This window comes from Sceloporus undulatus, chromosome 5 (assembly GCF_019175285.1).
Source record: "Sceloporus undulatus isolate JIND9_A2432 ecotype Alabama chromosome 5, SceUnd_v1.1, whole genome shotgun sequence".
In the NCBI taxonomy this organism is placed as follows: Eukaryota; Metazoa; Chordata; class Lepidosauria; order Squamata; family Phrynosomatidae; genus Sceloporus; species Sceloporus undulatus.
The window spans coordinates 35496381-35511046 of NC_056526.1; the positions used below are offsets into that span (position 1 = coordinate 35496381).

General features: G+C 41.1%; 1 protein-coding gene across 5 annotated transcripts in view; it reads left to right on the forward strand.

Moving 5' to 3' along the window:
* The window catches only part of MAFF (MAF bZIP transcription factor F), a 31805-nt gene extending 23249 nt beyond the window's left edge, over positions 1-8556 (forward strand). For 4 of the 5 annotated variants that reach the window (XM_042468813.1, XM_042468815.1, XM_042468812.1 and 1 more), the window contains exons 2-3: positions 1232-1315; positions 5901-8556. In XM_042468813.1, the coding sequence (XP_042324747.1) occupies positions 1280-1315; positions 5901-6314 (450 nt within the window). In that variant the 5' untranslated portion in view covers positions 1232-1279 and the 3' untranslated portion in view covers positions 6315-8556. The remainder of the gene's footprint in view (positions 1-1231; positions 1316-5900) is intronic. The other variant, XM_042468816.1, reaches the window with a different exon arrangement.
* The last annotated feature ends 6110 nt before the right edge of the window (positions 8557-14666 follow it).

Genomic DNA, 14666 nt, shown 5'->3' on the forward strand with positions numbered 1-14666 from the left:
ATGTTACTTTGAGAAATAACTTGGTGAAAACTGTACTAACATCCCTTTGGGAAGTTTTTGTGGGACAAGTACTGTGTATTTGTGATTTGAGAAAAGTTATGGGAGAATAATGTGGGGGGATTATTTTCTCATTGTGTGCATTTGAAAGGGATTTAAAAAAACCTGAAAGGTAATGCATCAGTGAAACTGTACTATCCAGGAACTTTATGTGTTACTTCTGATTTGTGAGCAACAAATTACTTATGTGTCATCTTTTGCAATAACACTTCCAAGCTCTGCAGTCGCCTGGTGCAGAGTGGGGAAGTGAGCGGGTTCTGCCTTATTATACACCAAATTTCCCCCTGTAGACTGAGGGCACATCCAGACTGATTTAAAAGACCAGAAAGTCCCAGATGTTGTTCCTGTTCTTTCTGGTTTTATTTTGGAGAACCATACATGCTTTGTTTATCGCAGAATAGTTTCTGTCAGCTCCTGGAACAATCGAAGACTTTTTACACCAGTTCGTGAGGTTGGTTTATTTTAAACTGGTATAAAATCAGAAAGAACAGGAACAAGATCTGGGACTTTGAAATCAGTCTGGATGCACATTCTGTTTCTCTGTTGAGCTTACAAAATACTGCTTTTTGTCTCTCTTTTCTTTTTTTTCCAGGCAGTGGCATTTCAGAGATACACCCACTAGCTGGCTCCCCACTGCTCTGTTTCCTCGCTCTCAGGAAATGTTTGCCCTTGTGCAGTTTCCGGTAGCTGTAGGGCATGTCCAGTGTAGCAAGAGTAGTGGGGAGTGGGGAAGATGAATGGTGTCTGTTTCTAACCTTTGTTTGGGTGGGTAGGTGGATGAACTTGCATGAGAGCACAAGCTCTGGCTGAAACCCATGTTGGAAAATTTTTAAAAGTGTGTTTTTAAAAACATTTGCTAAAAGCAAAACAAACCAACAAGCACGATTCATTCCAATGTTGGGTCAGTCATCTGGTTATCTCTCGCTTGCTCAGCTGGATCAAGTGGTTGTGGAACATGAAAAAATACCTCCTCCTACATAAGGATGAGTTTTCTTAGTGACTGTCCTGTGCCTTTCTTTTTGGTGTGATGGCTAATGGAGAATGGGACTGAAAGAGGCACAAGGCAATAGGAGGGGATGCATCTAGTGTGGAAAAATTTCACCTTTCCCCAGGGAATACAAATATGTGAAAGGGTCAATACTGATCACTGGTCTTTGTTTTTTGTTTTGCCCAGCCCAGTTACAGGCTCTTTCCTGGACACCAGCAAAAGCACGAGGCAAATATGTCAGCTGACAGTTTGTCAAGCAAAGCCCTAAAGGTAAGAGCTAGTTAACACTAAAGAACCAGCTTTTCCCAATGATTGTTTCGTGGCTCTTTCAATGAAAACAGAATTGGACCAAGATTAAAGTTCTTCCAGGAGAGCTTTTCATCTCTGCCATAAAACATGGGCTAGTGTCATACACCGGTGTGAGAAGTTGGTAAAGATTCAGACAGGCTCATGTTTCTGGCAGCCCTAGAAACCCCATTTAGAATACATGAGACAAATGAAGAAAGTGTCCCATTAAATGTACATAGTGTTTCTTCCTCATCTTTTGTGTATTCTCCTCTTAACTTCTTGTACTTCTCTCATTGCCTTTCACTTTCACCCTGCTCTGTGCCATTACCTCAGTCTCAATTTTCTCCATTACTTATTTCACAACTGTTCTTCCTTCGTGTATTATTGTTCACCTTTTCTTTTGCCACTCCCCTATTTTCATAGTTGTTAAATACACAAGCATATGTTTGTATGAGTTAGATTCTTTTCAATGACTTCCCCATTTGGGAGGCCATGAAAATTTGGAATTACTTGGAAATATGTTTTTGAGAGGAACCCCCCCCCCCAAAAAAAAAAGACATTGTTTGAAAATAGTGAGACATTGTCTGCAAAAGTCTCCAGCCAGGGTGGAGCCAAAAGGGGAAGGATGTTGTGCCTTCTTTCACTATTTTTCCTCTAAGAGTAAGTTTGCTTTTTTTTGTTTACTATGGCAATCAGTTTATGCAATTCACACTGTTTTGCTTGTGTTGTCATAAGGTGGGAATTGTGCAGCCCTCCAAATGTTGCAGGACTGCAATTCCCAGTAGCTCCTACATAGTATAGCCAAAGGTGATGGATGCTGGAATTTGCAATCTAATGACATCTGGAGGGCAGCATGATTCCCACTCTTGTTGTATCAGATTCTCTCCCTCCATCCTTTCATTTTTTTTCTTTAATCCAACTTTGAACTGATGCAAATACTGTAGTCTGATTTCACCCTTTGACTGGAGGAGAGTTAATTTTCTTGCTAACAAGGGGTATGACCAAGTCATACTTCAAAAGTAGCGTAATGAGTAGGGAGGAAAGCCACTCTGTTGGTGTAATGAGTAATGTCTTCTCATTACTTTTTAAAAATTATTCTTGACTTGCATTTTTAGAGACGTTTTGAGTGGATATTTTTTTTAAAATTGGAGGATTTTCTTTTTCTAAGATTCTCCAGTAATAAAAAAACAAAGAGCAACACAAAGGCTGGGATCCAGTTAGCTTCATATGCCAAGGTGGTGATGGTATATGCCTTGTTTTGGTCCTCACAGAGAGAGGAGTTCGTTCACTATCTCCCTTGTGCAATGACCACCAACTCCCTCAAAACTCTCTTTGCTCCTGCATGCCCCCCCCATCCATTTAGTCATTTAGTGGCTAGTGGAGGGTAGCGGGCAGTGGAGAAGCATTAATTTGTATTCTTATAGTTAGATGCACAATGGCACAGCATCCTTGAGGACCTCCTGAAGGTCCCAGAGAATAGCATCATCATCATGTATTTGTCTATAGGTACATGTCTGGAAGCTTCTCCTGTGCCCCCTATTTTCCACTGGCCACTAACTAGCCACAGACAGAGCTGCAAGAGCAAAGGGGGTCATGCAGGAGGGCAAAAGTGAGATGGGTATGGTCCTGCGCAAGTGGAACTTCATCTTCCCATCCAGAATCTCAGCCAACAAATTACTTCTTTAAACATTCAGCAAGTACTAGCAACAATTTTTTTTATTACAGTGAATAATAGGAATGGGCTACTTCTTATAAGTAACTTTACAGCTTTGGTCAAAAGTCTCTTGCCTTGTATCATATTCTTGAGAAAGATTAACAGGTAAGGGCCTCACTCCCATATGTAAAGCATTGCTGTGGTTCCTTACGTAATAAATATTAGGAGGGTTACAGAGCCAGCATCTGGAGACCAGGGTTCAATTCCAGCTTGGTCATGAAACCCACAGGGTGACCTTGGGCAAGTCACATGCTCTCAGCCTCAGGGGAAGGCAATGACAAACCTCCTCTGAACAAATCTTGCCAAGAAAATCCCATGATAGGCTCGCCTTCAGGTCGCCATAAGTCGGAAATTATTTGAAGGCACACAACATACATGCATACATAGCAGAGGTGTAGCTAACCTTATTGGAATTGCCCCAATAAGAAATTTGCCCCCACAGTTTATTTTTTCTTCAGTCCTCAGCAGTGCAGAGAATGAAACAGTGACAGTTGTTCACAGGTAAAACTACTATTTGCTGGGTTCACATTCCCTTGATAACTTTGCCTGCCCTGTTGCTTTGCTTAAACTCTATTTCTAAATGCATAGTTACTGCAATGCTATAAATTTGGGGACAATTGCAGGGGGAGATTTCTTATTGAGGGGGCAATGCTATCATTTTGTCTCCCTTGTAGCTTTGCTAGTTAAAAGCAGAGAGAAGCTATAGTAGTTTTTATTCTGAAATAGCTGGGGTCAGAGAGGGCAAGTATAGACTCTGTGTGACTGTGCTCTAAAAGAAAGTGTGGAAACTTTTGGTCAAAATGCAGGAACCACAATGTCAGCAGGAACAAGATCATGTAACACCTATCCCACATAGTTACAGGGGTTACAGATTTGCTTCCTGGTTCAGTTTTAAGATGTTTATTTTGATCTTTGAAGTCACAAGTATACACCCCTACCTGAGAATAAACTAAACTGAATACAGTGTCCCTTACTTGTGAGTAAATATGCCAAAGATTACACTGTAAATAGTCTTGGACACCCAGCTATCTGAAGCAGTGCTACTCAGTGGTGGCTCTGTGAGCATTTGTGAGCCATTGGATGCCAGTCCACAGCACTTTTTCTGGAAATTACGTAAAAATGAAAATATGTATGGTAACAAATATGGTACCTCGGAGTGTGATGGAGTCTCCTTCTTTGGAGGTTTTTAAACAGAGGCTGGATGGCCATCTGTTGGGGTTGCCTTGATTGTGAGTTCATGCATGGCAGGGGATTGGACTGGATGGCCCTTGAGGTCTCTTCCAACTCTGTGCCTGGCACAGTGCGGAAAAATGTTTGTCTTCCACATTACATATGAGATGGAATGACCTAAGAGTGATAACCCCAGCCCATATGAGCTTACTGGGTTTTTTAAGTCCTTTAATGTGGTGTCCCTCTAAACAAACTTGTTTGATAAATACCTGGAACAGGGACTTTTCTGAAGTCACTGCCAGGTTATGGTCCACTCTTCTCTGGAGAAATCTGGGAAGCTTGCTCTTTTTGTACTGAATGCTCTTTGAAAATAATTATTATTGAGAAGGGCCTTCTTTGTTAGCTTTCAGTCAGTCTTAGTAAGATTTTAAGATAGCTTTAAGCTATGCTTCTGTATTACAGTTGGCCCTCCACATTTGCGGCTTTGACTTTTGCGGATTTGATTATTATGTTCTCTCTAGGAATCTCTAGGTCCTTCAGTGCAACTCTGCCAGAAGTTGACCATAGAGTTGTGCTGAAGAACCTAGGGGTTCCTTGAGAAAATACTTCTCTAAGCATTTGTAGATCCTCCAGCATGATTCTATGATGAGTTTCCGGCAAATGTTGACCATATTGCTGCACTGGAGGTCCTGCAGACTCCTAGAGACACATTCTCTCAGGTAAAAAGAATATATTTTTTTATTATTATTTGCAGTTTACAGGAGTCCTTCACCCCTAAATGGGAAGGGACCACTGTATTCCTGTTATGCTTTTGCTTTGTTTTTATTTTTAACATATTTTTGTTTTTATTTTTTTCTATTTTATATGCATTTTTAAAGTACTTGTAAGACAGCTGTTAATGAGTTAATTTAAAAGGCAGGATATCACTATATTAATCAGTAGTGTTAGTTTGAAAGGACCAGGGTCTGAAGTGCCAAAGTCTGGTCTGATATGAGGTGCAAGTACTATTGGGCTTGCTTCTCTTCCATTTTATGAGCTTGGAAAAGTTCCTTTTTGACTACAGTTCCTTAAAAATTAGTCAGCATATTGGCTGGGAGATTCTGGGAGTTGAAATCTATAGCCTAAATCCAATTAGTCCTCACTAGAGCAGAACCATTGAATGAATGGAATTTACATAGATACTGACATATCACATTCCCATTGATCCATAGGTCTGTTTTACTTGGGACTAACAAATGGACTTAGCCCTTAAAAAGTAACCTTTCCAAGCTCTGCTGAAGTATGATTAACATATAGTACAATCCTATACATGTCAACTCATAAGGAAATCCCATTAAGTGCATTTTGTTTTACCCCTAAACATGTTGATATAGAATGTCAGTTTTAGCCTGGATCTAGCCCTTTAGTTAACAGTTTTTGAAAGCTTAAGTTATTCAGTCTTTGACCGCTGTTAAATATATAAGAAATTTGTAAGAAATAATGAACACCTAGCACAATATATGCATTTTATAAACAGCATAATGTTTGTTGTGGAATGTGGATTTTCATGCTGCAAAATATCACCAGCTTTGTTCTGTTTTTCTCTTATCTTTTCTGAGTGGCTTTCCAGAGGTTGTTTTTCCTGCATTCTCTTCAAGCTCTTTCTTCACTTGATACTCACTGTCTGTTTCTTTTCTGATCTAGATCAAACGGGAGATGGGTGAGAACACGCCGCACCTCTCCGATGAAGAGCTCATGGGGTTGTCAGTGCGGGAGCTTAACCACCATCTGCGAGGGCTGTCCAAGGAGGAGGTGGCGCGGTTGAAGCAACGTCGGCGCACATTGAAGAACCGTGGCTACGCAGCCAGCTGCCGGGTCAAGCGGGTGTGTCAAAAGGAAGAGCTGCAAAAGCAGAAGACGGAGTTGGAAAGAGAAGTCGATAAGCTAGCACGTGAGAACGCCGCCATGCGTCTTGAGCTTGACGCCCTGCGTGGCAAGTATGAGGCACTGCAGGGCTTTGCCCGCACCGTCACTGCTCACAGCACTACCGCTAAGGTGGCTACTGCCAGCGTCATTACTATTGTCAAATCTGGCTCCAACCAGGCCACATACTCCTAGTGTCTACAAGCCAAGTCGCGAACTGAGTCCTGTTGCCATGCCTCTGCCCAGCTCTCACCTAGAATGGCTGTAGCTGCACTGGTTCTTCCCCCTTTCTTCTGCCATTGGAAGGAAACAGAATGGGCTTGAAGACAAAATTCCCGAATATTTAACTTCCTCCTCCATCCTTCATCTTCACTGGAAGAGGGTGGGAAGGTGTTGTCTGAGTTGTGTCATTTTAGCTGTTAATGTTATCTGTTGATTGGAATGCAGTGGCCAGTTACCCCTTTGCCTTTCCCCTCCCCAACCCCTTTCCCTCTTCCATTTTATGTTTGTCAGGGTTTCTTCTCTACTCCTTCTGCACACCTTAAATTAAGTTAATGTAGTGGGATGTACTTGGAGAGGACCCTTGATTGCAAGGGTAATGAAAGGGACATAACTTCTCTATGTTGAAGCAAAAAGGGATGCTAGACTGAAGCCAGCTTCTTATCAATAGGAGCTGGGGATACAGTAACCAAGCAGGAGGTCAGCAAAAGCTAGCTCAGTTTACTTGGTGGCCCTGCTGTGCCACAGCCTTGTGTGCATCCATGATGCAGCTCTGCCTTCTCTATGCTTTCCCATTAACTGTACACTTCTTAGCTCAGAAATGTTTGATTTCCACAATCTGGAACTGGAGGTGTTTGAACTCTGTGACACTCATGCTCTGCTGTTAGGCTTCCTGTGGATGCTGGACAAGATTGACCTTCAGATTGATCCAGTTTATCTCTTACATTCATACAGACTGGCTGTAACAAGAGCAAACCCCAGCCATACTAAGCTGTTGATGAGTGGCATGCTTAACAACAACAAAATAAAGGGGAAATTAGTTGTAACAAGAGGCAATAAAGGGAATTATTGCTGTGTGGTCATAAGAGTGGTAAGAGGAAAGGGTCATTGAGGTGCGTGCCAAAACAAGAAGACAGAATCTGTTGCTTTCATCCTATCTGATGATGATATAATATAGCACAACACAGTAATTAGAAGAGACAACTGCTGCCTGCAGCAGTGTGTGTACATAATATTCATTTGTGTACACTTTTATTGTTAACAGTGTTCTTAAACCGAGGTTATAAGTTCTTTGGAATGGAATGGAAGCAGCTTTCTAAAGAGGGAGAAGAAGGTGGAGAAAGTAAAGAGGAGAGATGAGGCAGGGTGATGATGGATAAAGCAAGTGATACTGGTGGAGAGGGAATAGGCAACAAGATTGTAACTAAAATATTATGGAAGCCTTTTCAGTTTTAATATGAATTAATTTCTGGGATGGGCAGTAGCTGTGGTAGTCTTTTATGCAGTTTTTGGGATGTTCATGCTGGGTAATGGTGATGAATGTTGGAACTAAGGAAAAAACAGAAAGCAGAATTCATCTAATCAGAAAAACAATCAGTCCAGTGGGAAAGTGTCTCTTAATTTGTTCAGATCAGCCAATATGAAGATGAATTGTTTCTGATGTTTCAAATTATGCTCCATCTGTCATCAAGTGTGAAAATGTGCCTAGAATCTTGGTCCAAGCAGAGATTATAAGAAAAAATAAATAGGGCATCTATGCCATGGGAGACTAGCACACATACCTCTTGGATAGTATTAAGAGGTTGGCGAGTGACTGGGTCAGGGATGGCTTGGGTGCAGAATGAGGGAGGATAGATTAGATGGGTCTTGAAGATACCTTCCACCCTTTCATTCTTATGCTAACATAGGAACCAGTGAGTATTTGTGGGCAGTCACTTCCAGGCATGTGCCACAGTGACTTATTTAAGTGACAAACAATTAACCTTCTAATTTTTTTAGACATATGGTTGGGTTCACCCATCCTGCAGCTTACCATGACAACCACCCCTGTGATGGAATCAGCTTTTAAACCAGTGTTGTCCGTCCGTCCTCCCTCCCCCACCCTTTGATGATTCTTATGGGGGAGGCGTTCCACTCTTTCACATTTCCTCCCGCATCCTTGTTTTTCCTTGTTCTTACCCTGTGACTTATTTATTGCACGAATATAAGTTATTTTCACGTCCTTTATGCCATTCCGCCTTGTGGCACGGCCAGGATGTTGGTACAGAGCCGTACTTTATATTTTATATATGCAAATCACATTTTATCTTCTATAGAGCAAGAAAAAAAGTACTTATTTATTTTCTGACTTACAGTAAGTGTCCTGCAAGACTCCTCTGTATTTTGTAGACTTTACAAATAAAGCCAGATTTTTTTTCCAAAATGGAAAAGCTGAAAACATGTGGTTTGTCCTTTTCTTTTACTCTTCTGGCCAGTGAGAGGTGCAAGGCTGAAGGTCTATAAGCTGCCTTTAAGGATTATCCAGAAAACGGGTTAACATGCTTCATTTCAAATTAATTAATTTTATCCTGTGATCAAATAGTTTCACACTAGTTTCTAAGGTATGTGTATATTTCAGTACTGAAGAGATGAACTTAACTGCATACATACAGCAAAGCAGAATGAGTATCAACAATATTTATTAGTTATCTTGTGTTTGCCCACATTTCCTCCAGTTAACTCACTGTGGGGGTACACCAGTCTCCCTTTTGCTGTGACATAGGTCTGGCTGAGAGAGTGTGACTGACCCAAGGTCACCTAGTGAATGCGAGTATCACAACAGTGTGGATGAAAAGCTTACTTTTCATCTCCCAAATCCCTATCTGACACAAACAACTACACCACACTGGCTTTCAAAGAATGATTGCTGCAAGAGAGAATGTGGTAAGCAGCAGCTGGTGTTCTGAATTTTTAAAGTAAGCTTTTTAAAAGTGAGAAGTGTTAGAGGGTACAGCAGGCAGATGTGTTTCACAACACACCAAGTGTATTGTGGAAGACCATAAACTTGGAAGGGCTCCTCCCCACAATGTCATCTAATCTAACCCTCTGTTAGTTCAGGAATCTACTGGCTTATTTTCTTTTTTAAAATCTCTAGTGAAGGAGAGTCCACGATCTTCCAAAATCTCCTTGCATTCCACTGCCCAACAGCTCTCACAGAATTATAGAACTGAATCTACATGGGCTATGGGTGTGGGTGGGGAGGGAAAACATACAATGAAGAAGATGGAAGGTATGGCCGGTGCCAGTTATTGATCAAGATCCTGTAGAGCCCAGCATAACATGATAGTTCCATATGCAGAACAAAGCTACATCTGGCTATTCAACAATTCCAAAGTTACTGTTGAGCTGCTGTGGCTCCTCAATGGCCATTATGCAGCTGATGGAGTGCTGGGTGGAAATTGAAGAAACATCTGGTTATGAAAGACTTAGGGAGCTGGGTATGTTCAGCCTGGAGAAGAGAAGGTTAAGAGGTGACATGATAGCCCTGTTTAAATATTTGAAGGGGTGTCATATTGAGGAGGGAGCAAGCTTGTTTTCTGCTGCTCCAGAGAACAAGACTCAGAGCAATGGATGCAAGCTACAGGAAAAGAGATTCCACCTCAACATTAGGAAAAACTTCCTGAAGGTAAGAGCTGTTTTGACAGTGGCACACTTTCCCTCAAAGAGTGGCTGAGTCTCCTTCTTTGGAGGTTTTTAAATGGAGGTTGGATGGCCCTCTGTCAGGGTGCTTTGATTCTGTGTTCCTGCATTGCAGGGGGTTGGACTGGATGGCCCTTGTGGTCTCTTCCAACTCTATGATTCTATGATATTGCCCTAAGCAGACATGACATTATTCCATCATCCACTGAAGTCTGCCAGGGTTCTCCGGAGCTCTGAGTGGGTCATGTAATCATTCTGCATCTGGCTACAGGGTCATAAGACACTTTTCTGATTTTTCCTTCCCCCCCTACCCCACATCTGCACCAGTCATGGAATAGTTGTGGCTAAATGGTAAGTCTTGTAAAGGGGCTTTGGTCATTGCATTGTGTAGAAGGGAATACTATCTGCCATAAGGTTAAAGAAGAATATGACATGTATAAGGTGGACTTGTGTCTGTGTATGCCACTAATCATGCCACACAGACAAGTTCAGGTAGCCAATTGGTGCCAAAGACCCACGTGGCCATGTCTTCATGGCAATGGTAACAGTAATAGATGCACAACCTACAGGAAAAATAGCATTTTTGCATATGCATGATATAGAACAGCTCCTCATCAGATAATAAAAGAGTTCCACAGCAGGTTTACCTCCTGAAGTGAAGACACCGGGCAAAAAGTATGCTTAGGACACATAAACAATTTAGTCCATCCAAAACTGTTGGCTGAGCAGCTCTGTACAAAATGTGGAGATGGAAATATAAGACAAAGTTAACTTTAATAAATACTGGATAATAAATATAAGTTGTTTTGGTTGAAATAGGAACAACATAAGCCCATGCTTATCTCTTCTATTGAAATGAAGTCTCGATTTCAAGAATGCTGAAGTCACTGTTTACTTTTAAAGGTTTTTTTAGAAACTAGAAGCGGAAAACATCAGCCACTATAGTTGAGTTTAAATTAGCTCTTCCATCAAAGTTAACATTTAGTTCAGTGACTAAAACTCAGAACTGTGGTTAAAAGACTCCTATAAGATGTTTGATGTGTGGTAGCATGGGAAAAATTAATTTAGGCTTGATACACGGTTGTTTGACTCTGGTTTCTGTTTGTGCATTTTATCAGTGCATACATCTTATTGCCTCTCTACTGACTACATTGCAAACTATTGGAGGTTGCATAGTTCAGCGTTAGGGCACATGCTTTGCATTTTGAATTCTTGGCATCTCCAGGTAGAACTGGGAAACATCCTAATCTGAAATACTGTAGACGTCAATGCAGATAAAAACAGATAGATGAACCAGAGATCTGACCTAATAATATATGAGAGATTACCACCTAGAAGCAATTTTATGACTGTGCCAACAGATGGTACACCAAGACAGTGTAGGGCAAATTTGTAGTTGCTTGTAACTTGAGTAAGTGCCTGTTAGGCAACAAAGGAGGGCAATTAGCAAAGCTTGGAAATATAACTTTTGGGGTAACGACAACCCCACTCTGAATAGCCAGAAGCTATGATGGCTGGTGGATTTTGGGAACTGGGTTCCTAAAAGGTAATATTTCTGATTTCTGCTACTGACATGACATTTCAGCATACTGAAAAAATGACAGTAGTCTAAGCTAAATTAGGCCATACTGATACCCAGGAGTTAATATGAATATGGACTAGACCACACTAGCACAAAACCCACACAAATTACTTCAAGTAAAGCCTTAGAAGTAAAAGGATCAACCGTTCCTCCTCCAAATATTAGTAAACCATTCCCATCATTCTTCACAATTGGCCAGTTTGGTTAAGACAGATGGGAATTAGAGTTCAATATAATCTGGAGGTCCACAAGTCTAAAAGCCTTTATTTATGCTGGTTGAATCTTCTCTGCTTTTAGCACATTACAATTTTAATTGTGTGTTTGTTTGTAGGCCTTTGAGGATCTTTTCCCAAAGGGTAGTGGCTGAATGTAATGATTTTGGGATTGTAAAGTCGAAGACTTTCACGGCAGGCATCCATAGTTTTTTTGTGGGTTTTTCAGGTTATATGGCCATGTTCGGGAAGAGTTTATTCCTGATGTTTCACCAGCATCTGTGGCTGGTATCTTCAGAAAAATTATGTGAAGAAATTTTTTGAAGATGGCAGTCACAGATGCTGGTGAAACGTCAGGAATAAACCCTTTCAGAACATGGCCACATAGCCCCCAAAACCTACAGAAAACTATGGATTTTAGAATTGTTTCTAGGCCTATAAATATAGCTTCACAGACTGAACACAATGTCAGTAACATGGAAGAAGAGAATTGCTTTACTGGAGAGTAAATCATTTACAGATTACAGTATTATTTTGTTTGACTTTGGACAAAACCACAATAGCAGCCTCTCACCACATCTGACCACCACATACTAGCAAAATACAAACAACAACACCATTTCCACAAGTAGAAGTGTTTTCTATTTGGATTATAGAATGCACTTTAAATTGACACTCTTGCGTATAAAGTGGTACAAATATGTAACATGCGCCAGAGAAAACCTATGCTAAAAACGAAAGGAACACTGAGCAGGTCATCTGAAACAAGCATGTGAAAAAAATCCCAGGAATGTTACCTGGAGGTCAGAAAGTTTGGCAAGTGGCCTCACCCATTCCACATTCCACAATGTTGCCATCACTGTAAAACAAGAATCCTTTTCACATACATGAGAAAACAAGCAAATACCCAAGTTACTAGGAGACTATCCCCAGGGGAAATTAGGTAGCAATCAACAGGACAAGGTTGCCAAGTGAACTGTACTTGGCCCATTCAGGAGCTTCTTGGTTGCAGTAGGATTACAACGACGTCCCATTTGAACTTGGAGAGTCCAGGTAGATCTGCTATTATTTATTTCTCAAAGGAATACTAGGCCTGGCAAATATATAGCCTTGACAAGTGTGTTTACCACCTCCACCAAACATGTATAGTGGTCCCATGATATCTGCTGGGGTTTGGTTCCAGGACCACCTGTGGATAACAAAATCTATGGATGCTCAAGTCCAATAAATACAAAGGAATAGCAAAATGGTGTCCTTTATATAAAAAGGCAAAATCAAGATCTGCTTTTTGGAACTTATTTATTTTTAAAAATATTTTCAAGCTGTGGATGGTTGAATAATGAATCCACAGATAAGGAGGGCTGACTGTATTTTCTAATGTATACAGCCCTCCACATCTTTTGTGTGGACCCCCCCCACCCAAAAAGTGGAAAAACCATGAATAACTCTAGCCCCTCTAACCATCATTAACACAGAAAAAAGTACAATCTGCAGAGTCAATCCAAGATGGATGTCTTTGAGGAAGCAGAGTTTCTTCACAAGGCAAAAGTGGACAGCTGGCAGGGCTTGCTGCCACCTCTGCTGCTGCCCGATGTCATTTTTAATAGGGACATAGAAGCGTTCCCTCACATTTGCTGCCTCTTAGTGTCTCACAAGGACTGCAGTCATTATTACAATGGCACAGGGCAGTAATGGAGTCGGCAGCAAATAATCCGTAAAAGTCAAACCCACAAATGTGGAGGGCTGACTGTATTCTCTGCTTATGTGGTTGCAACAGAGTTTGTGTCTATTTGCTGACAATAAAATAAAATAGGGTGAAACCCAGGCCTTAGTACTGCACTGAGCAATATGTTTCTCTCCAAATGTTGGAACTGCAGCACCCACCAACCTTTGCGTACATAGCTCATCTGCAAGACTCCATGTCTATGTTCCTATCCTTGTTATAAACCAGGGTTGGGAACTGTGCAACTCACCAAGTACTGTAACTCCCATCAGCCCGGGCCCACATAGTCAAAGGTGAGGAATGGTGTGAGTTGGAGTACAGTAACAGCTGTATATTGACATTTTGACCACCCTGTTGTAAACTCATAGTATCCATGTGCCTCTGTCTGTAAATAGAATCCCTAAGTCCAGCACTACAGATGTGGAAACTACCTAGAAATTCTATGTATGTTGCCATGATTTCCATCATGGAAAAAAGGTGAGATATAAATCTAATAAAAACAAAAAACACTTGAAGATACAAATAGAAGTATATTATTTAAACAAAGATGTGATGTTATTTAGACAACAGTGGGGAAATAGATACTGTGTTACGGTTAGAGTGAATAGCAGACACTGGATGGGTGGGTAAAATCCAGATCAGAACTACAACTAGAGAGAGGCTTTCAACTCTTTGCCCCTCTCATGGTTCCAGTCCTCTCCTCCATGAATATTGGTATCAGGAGAAAAGCTTCCATGGCACCAACTTTTTCCCCCAACTAGAAATGCCAGCCACCATTGCAAGATGAGGGATTTGGTTTAGGACCATGGCAGGAGCAAAGGATTAAAGCACTATAATCCCAATCTGGATGACACCTCTTCCTGTAGGTTCTGTATACTTTTTTTTTTTAAATGGAGACAAGTGCTTTTAGGGTGAATATCAGGTCTAAATTTGGTTTATCTTTGACTCTGTCAGCAGTGCTGGCCATCTGTTGCTAGTGCTTTGATTGTGTGTACCTGCACGAAAGGGGATTGAAGTGGATGGCCCTTGTGGTCTCTTCCAGTTCTATGATTCTGTCATACTATAATTTTGTGATTCTTGTTTACAATGATAACTTTAGTTTCTGGATCAAATCAAAGTCAGCTATATCCAGCATTCTTTTGCCAGAATCTGAGAAGGTGGCTCTGAGTTGGGTCACCAGGAAATGGTCAATGGCTCACTAGTTGAATACAGTCTGAATTCTGCCTGGCTCTTTTGTAAATTATACAGAAACAGAGATGGCAGTATGTAGAGGATCAGCACTTTTTCCCCAGTGCAGGGTGTGTGCACATAGATGCAGAGAGAAGTTTCAGAGGCTCAGCATTTACTCAGGA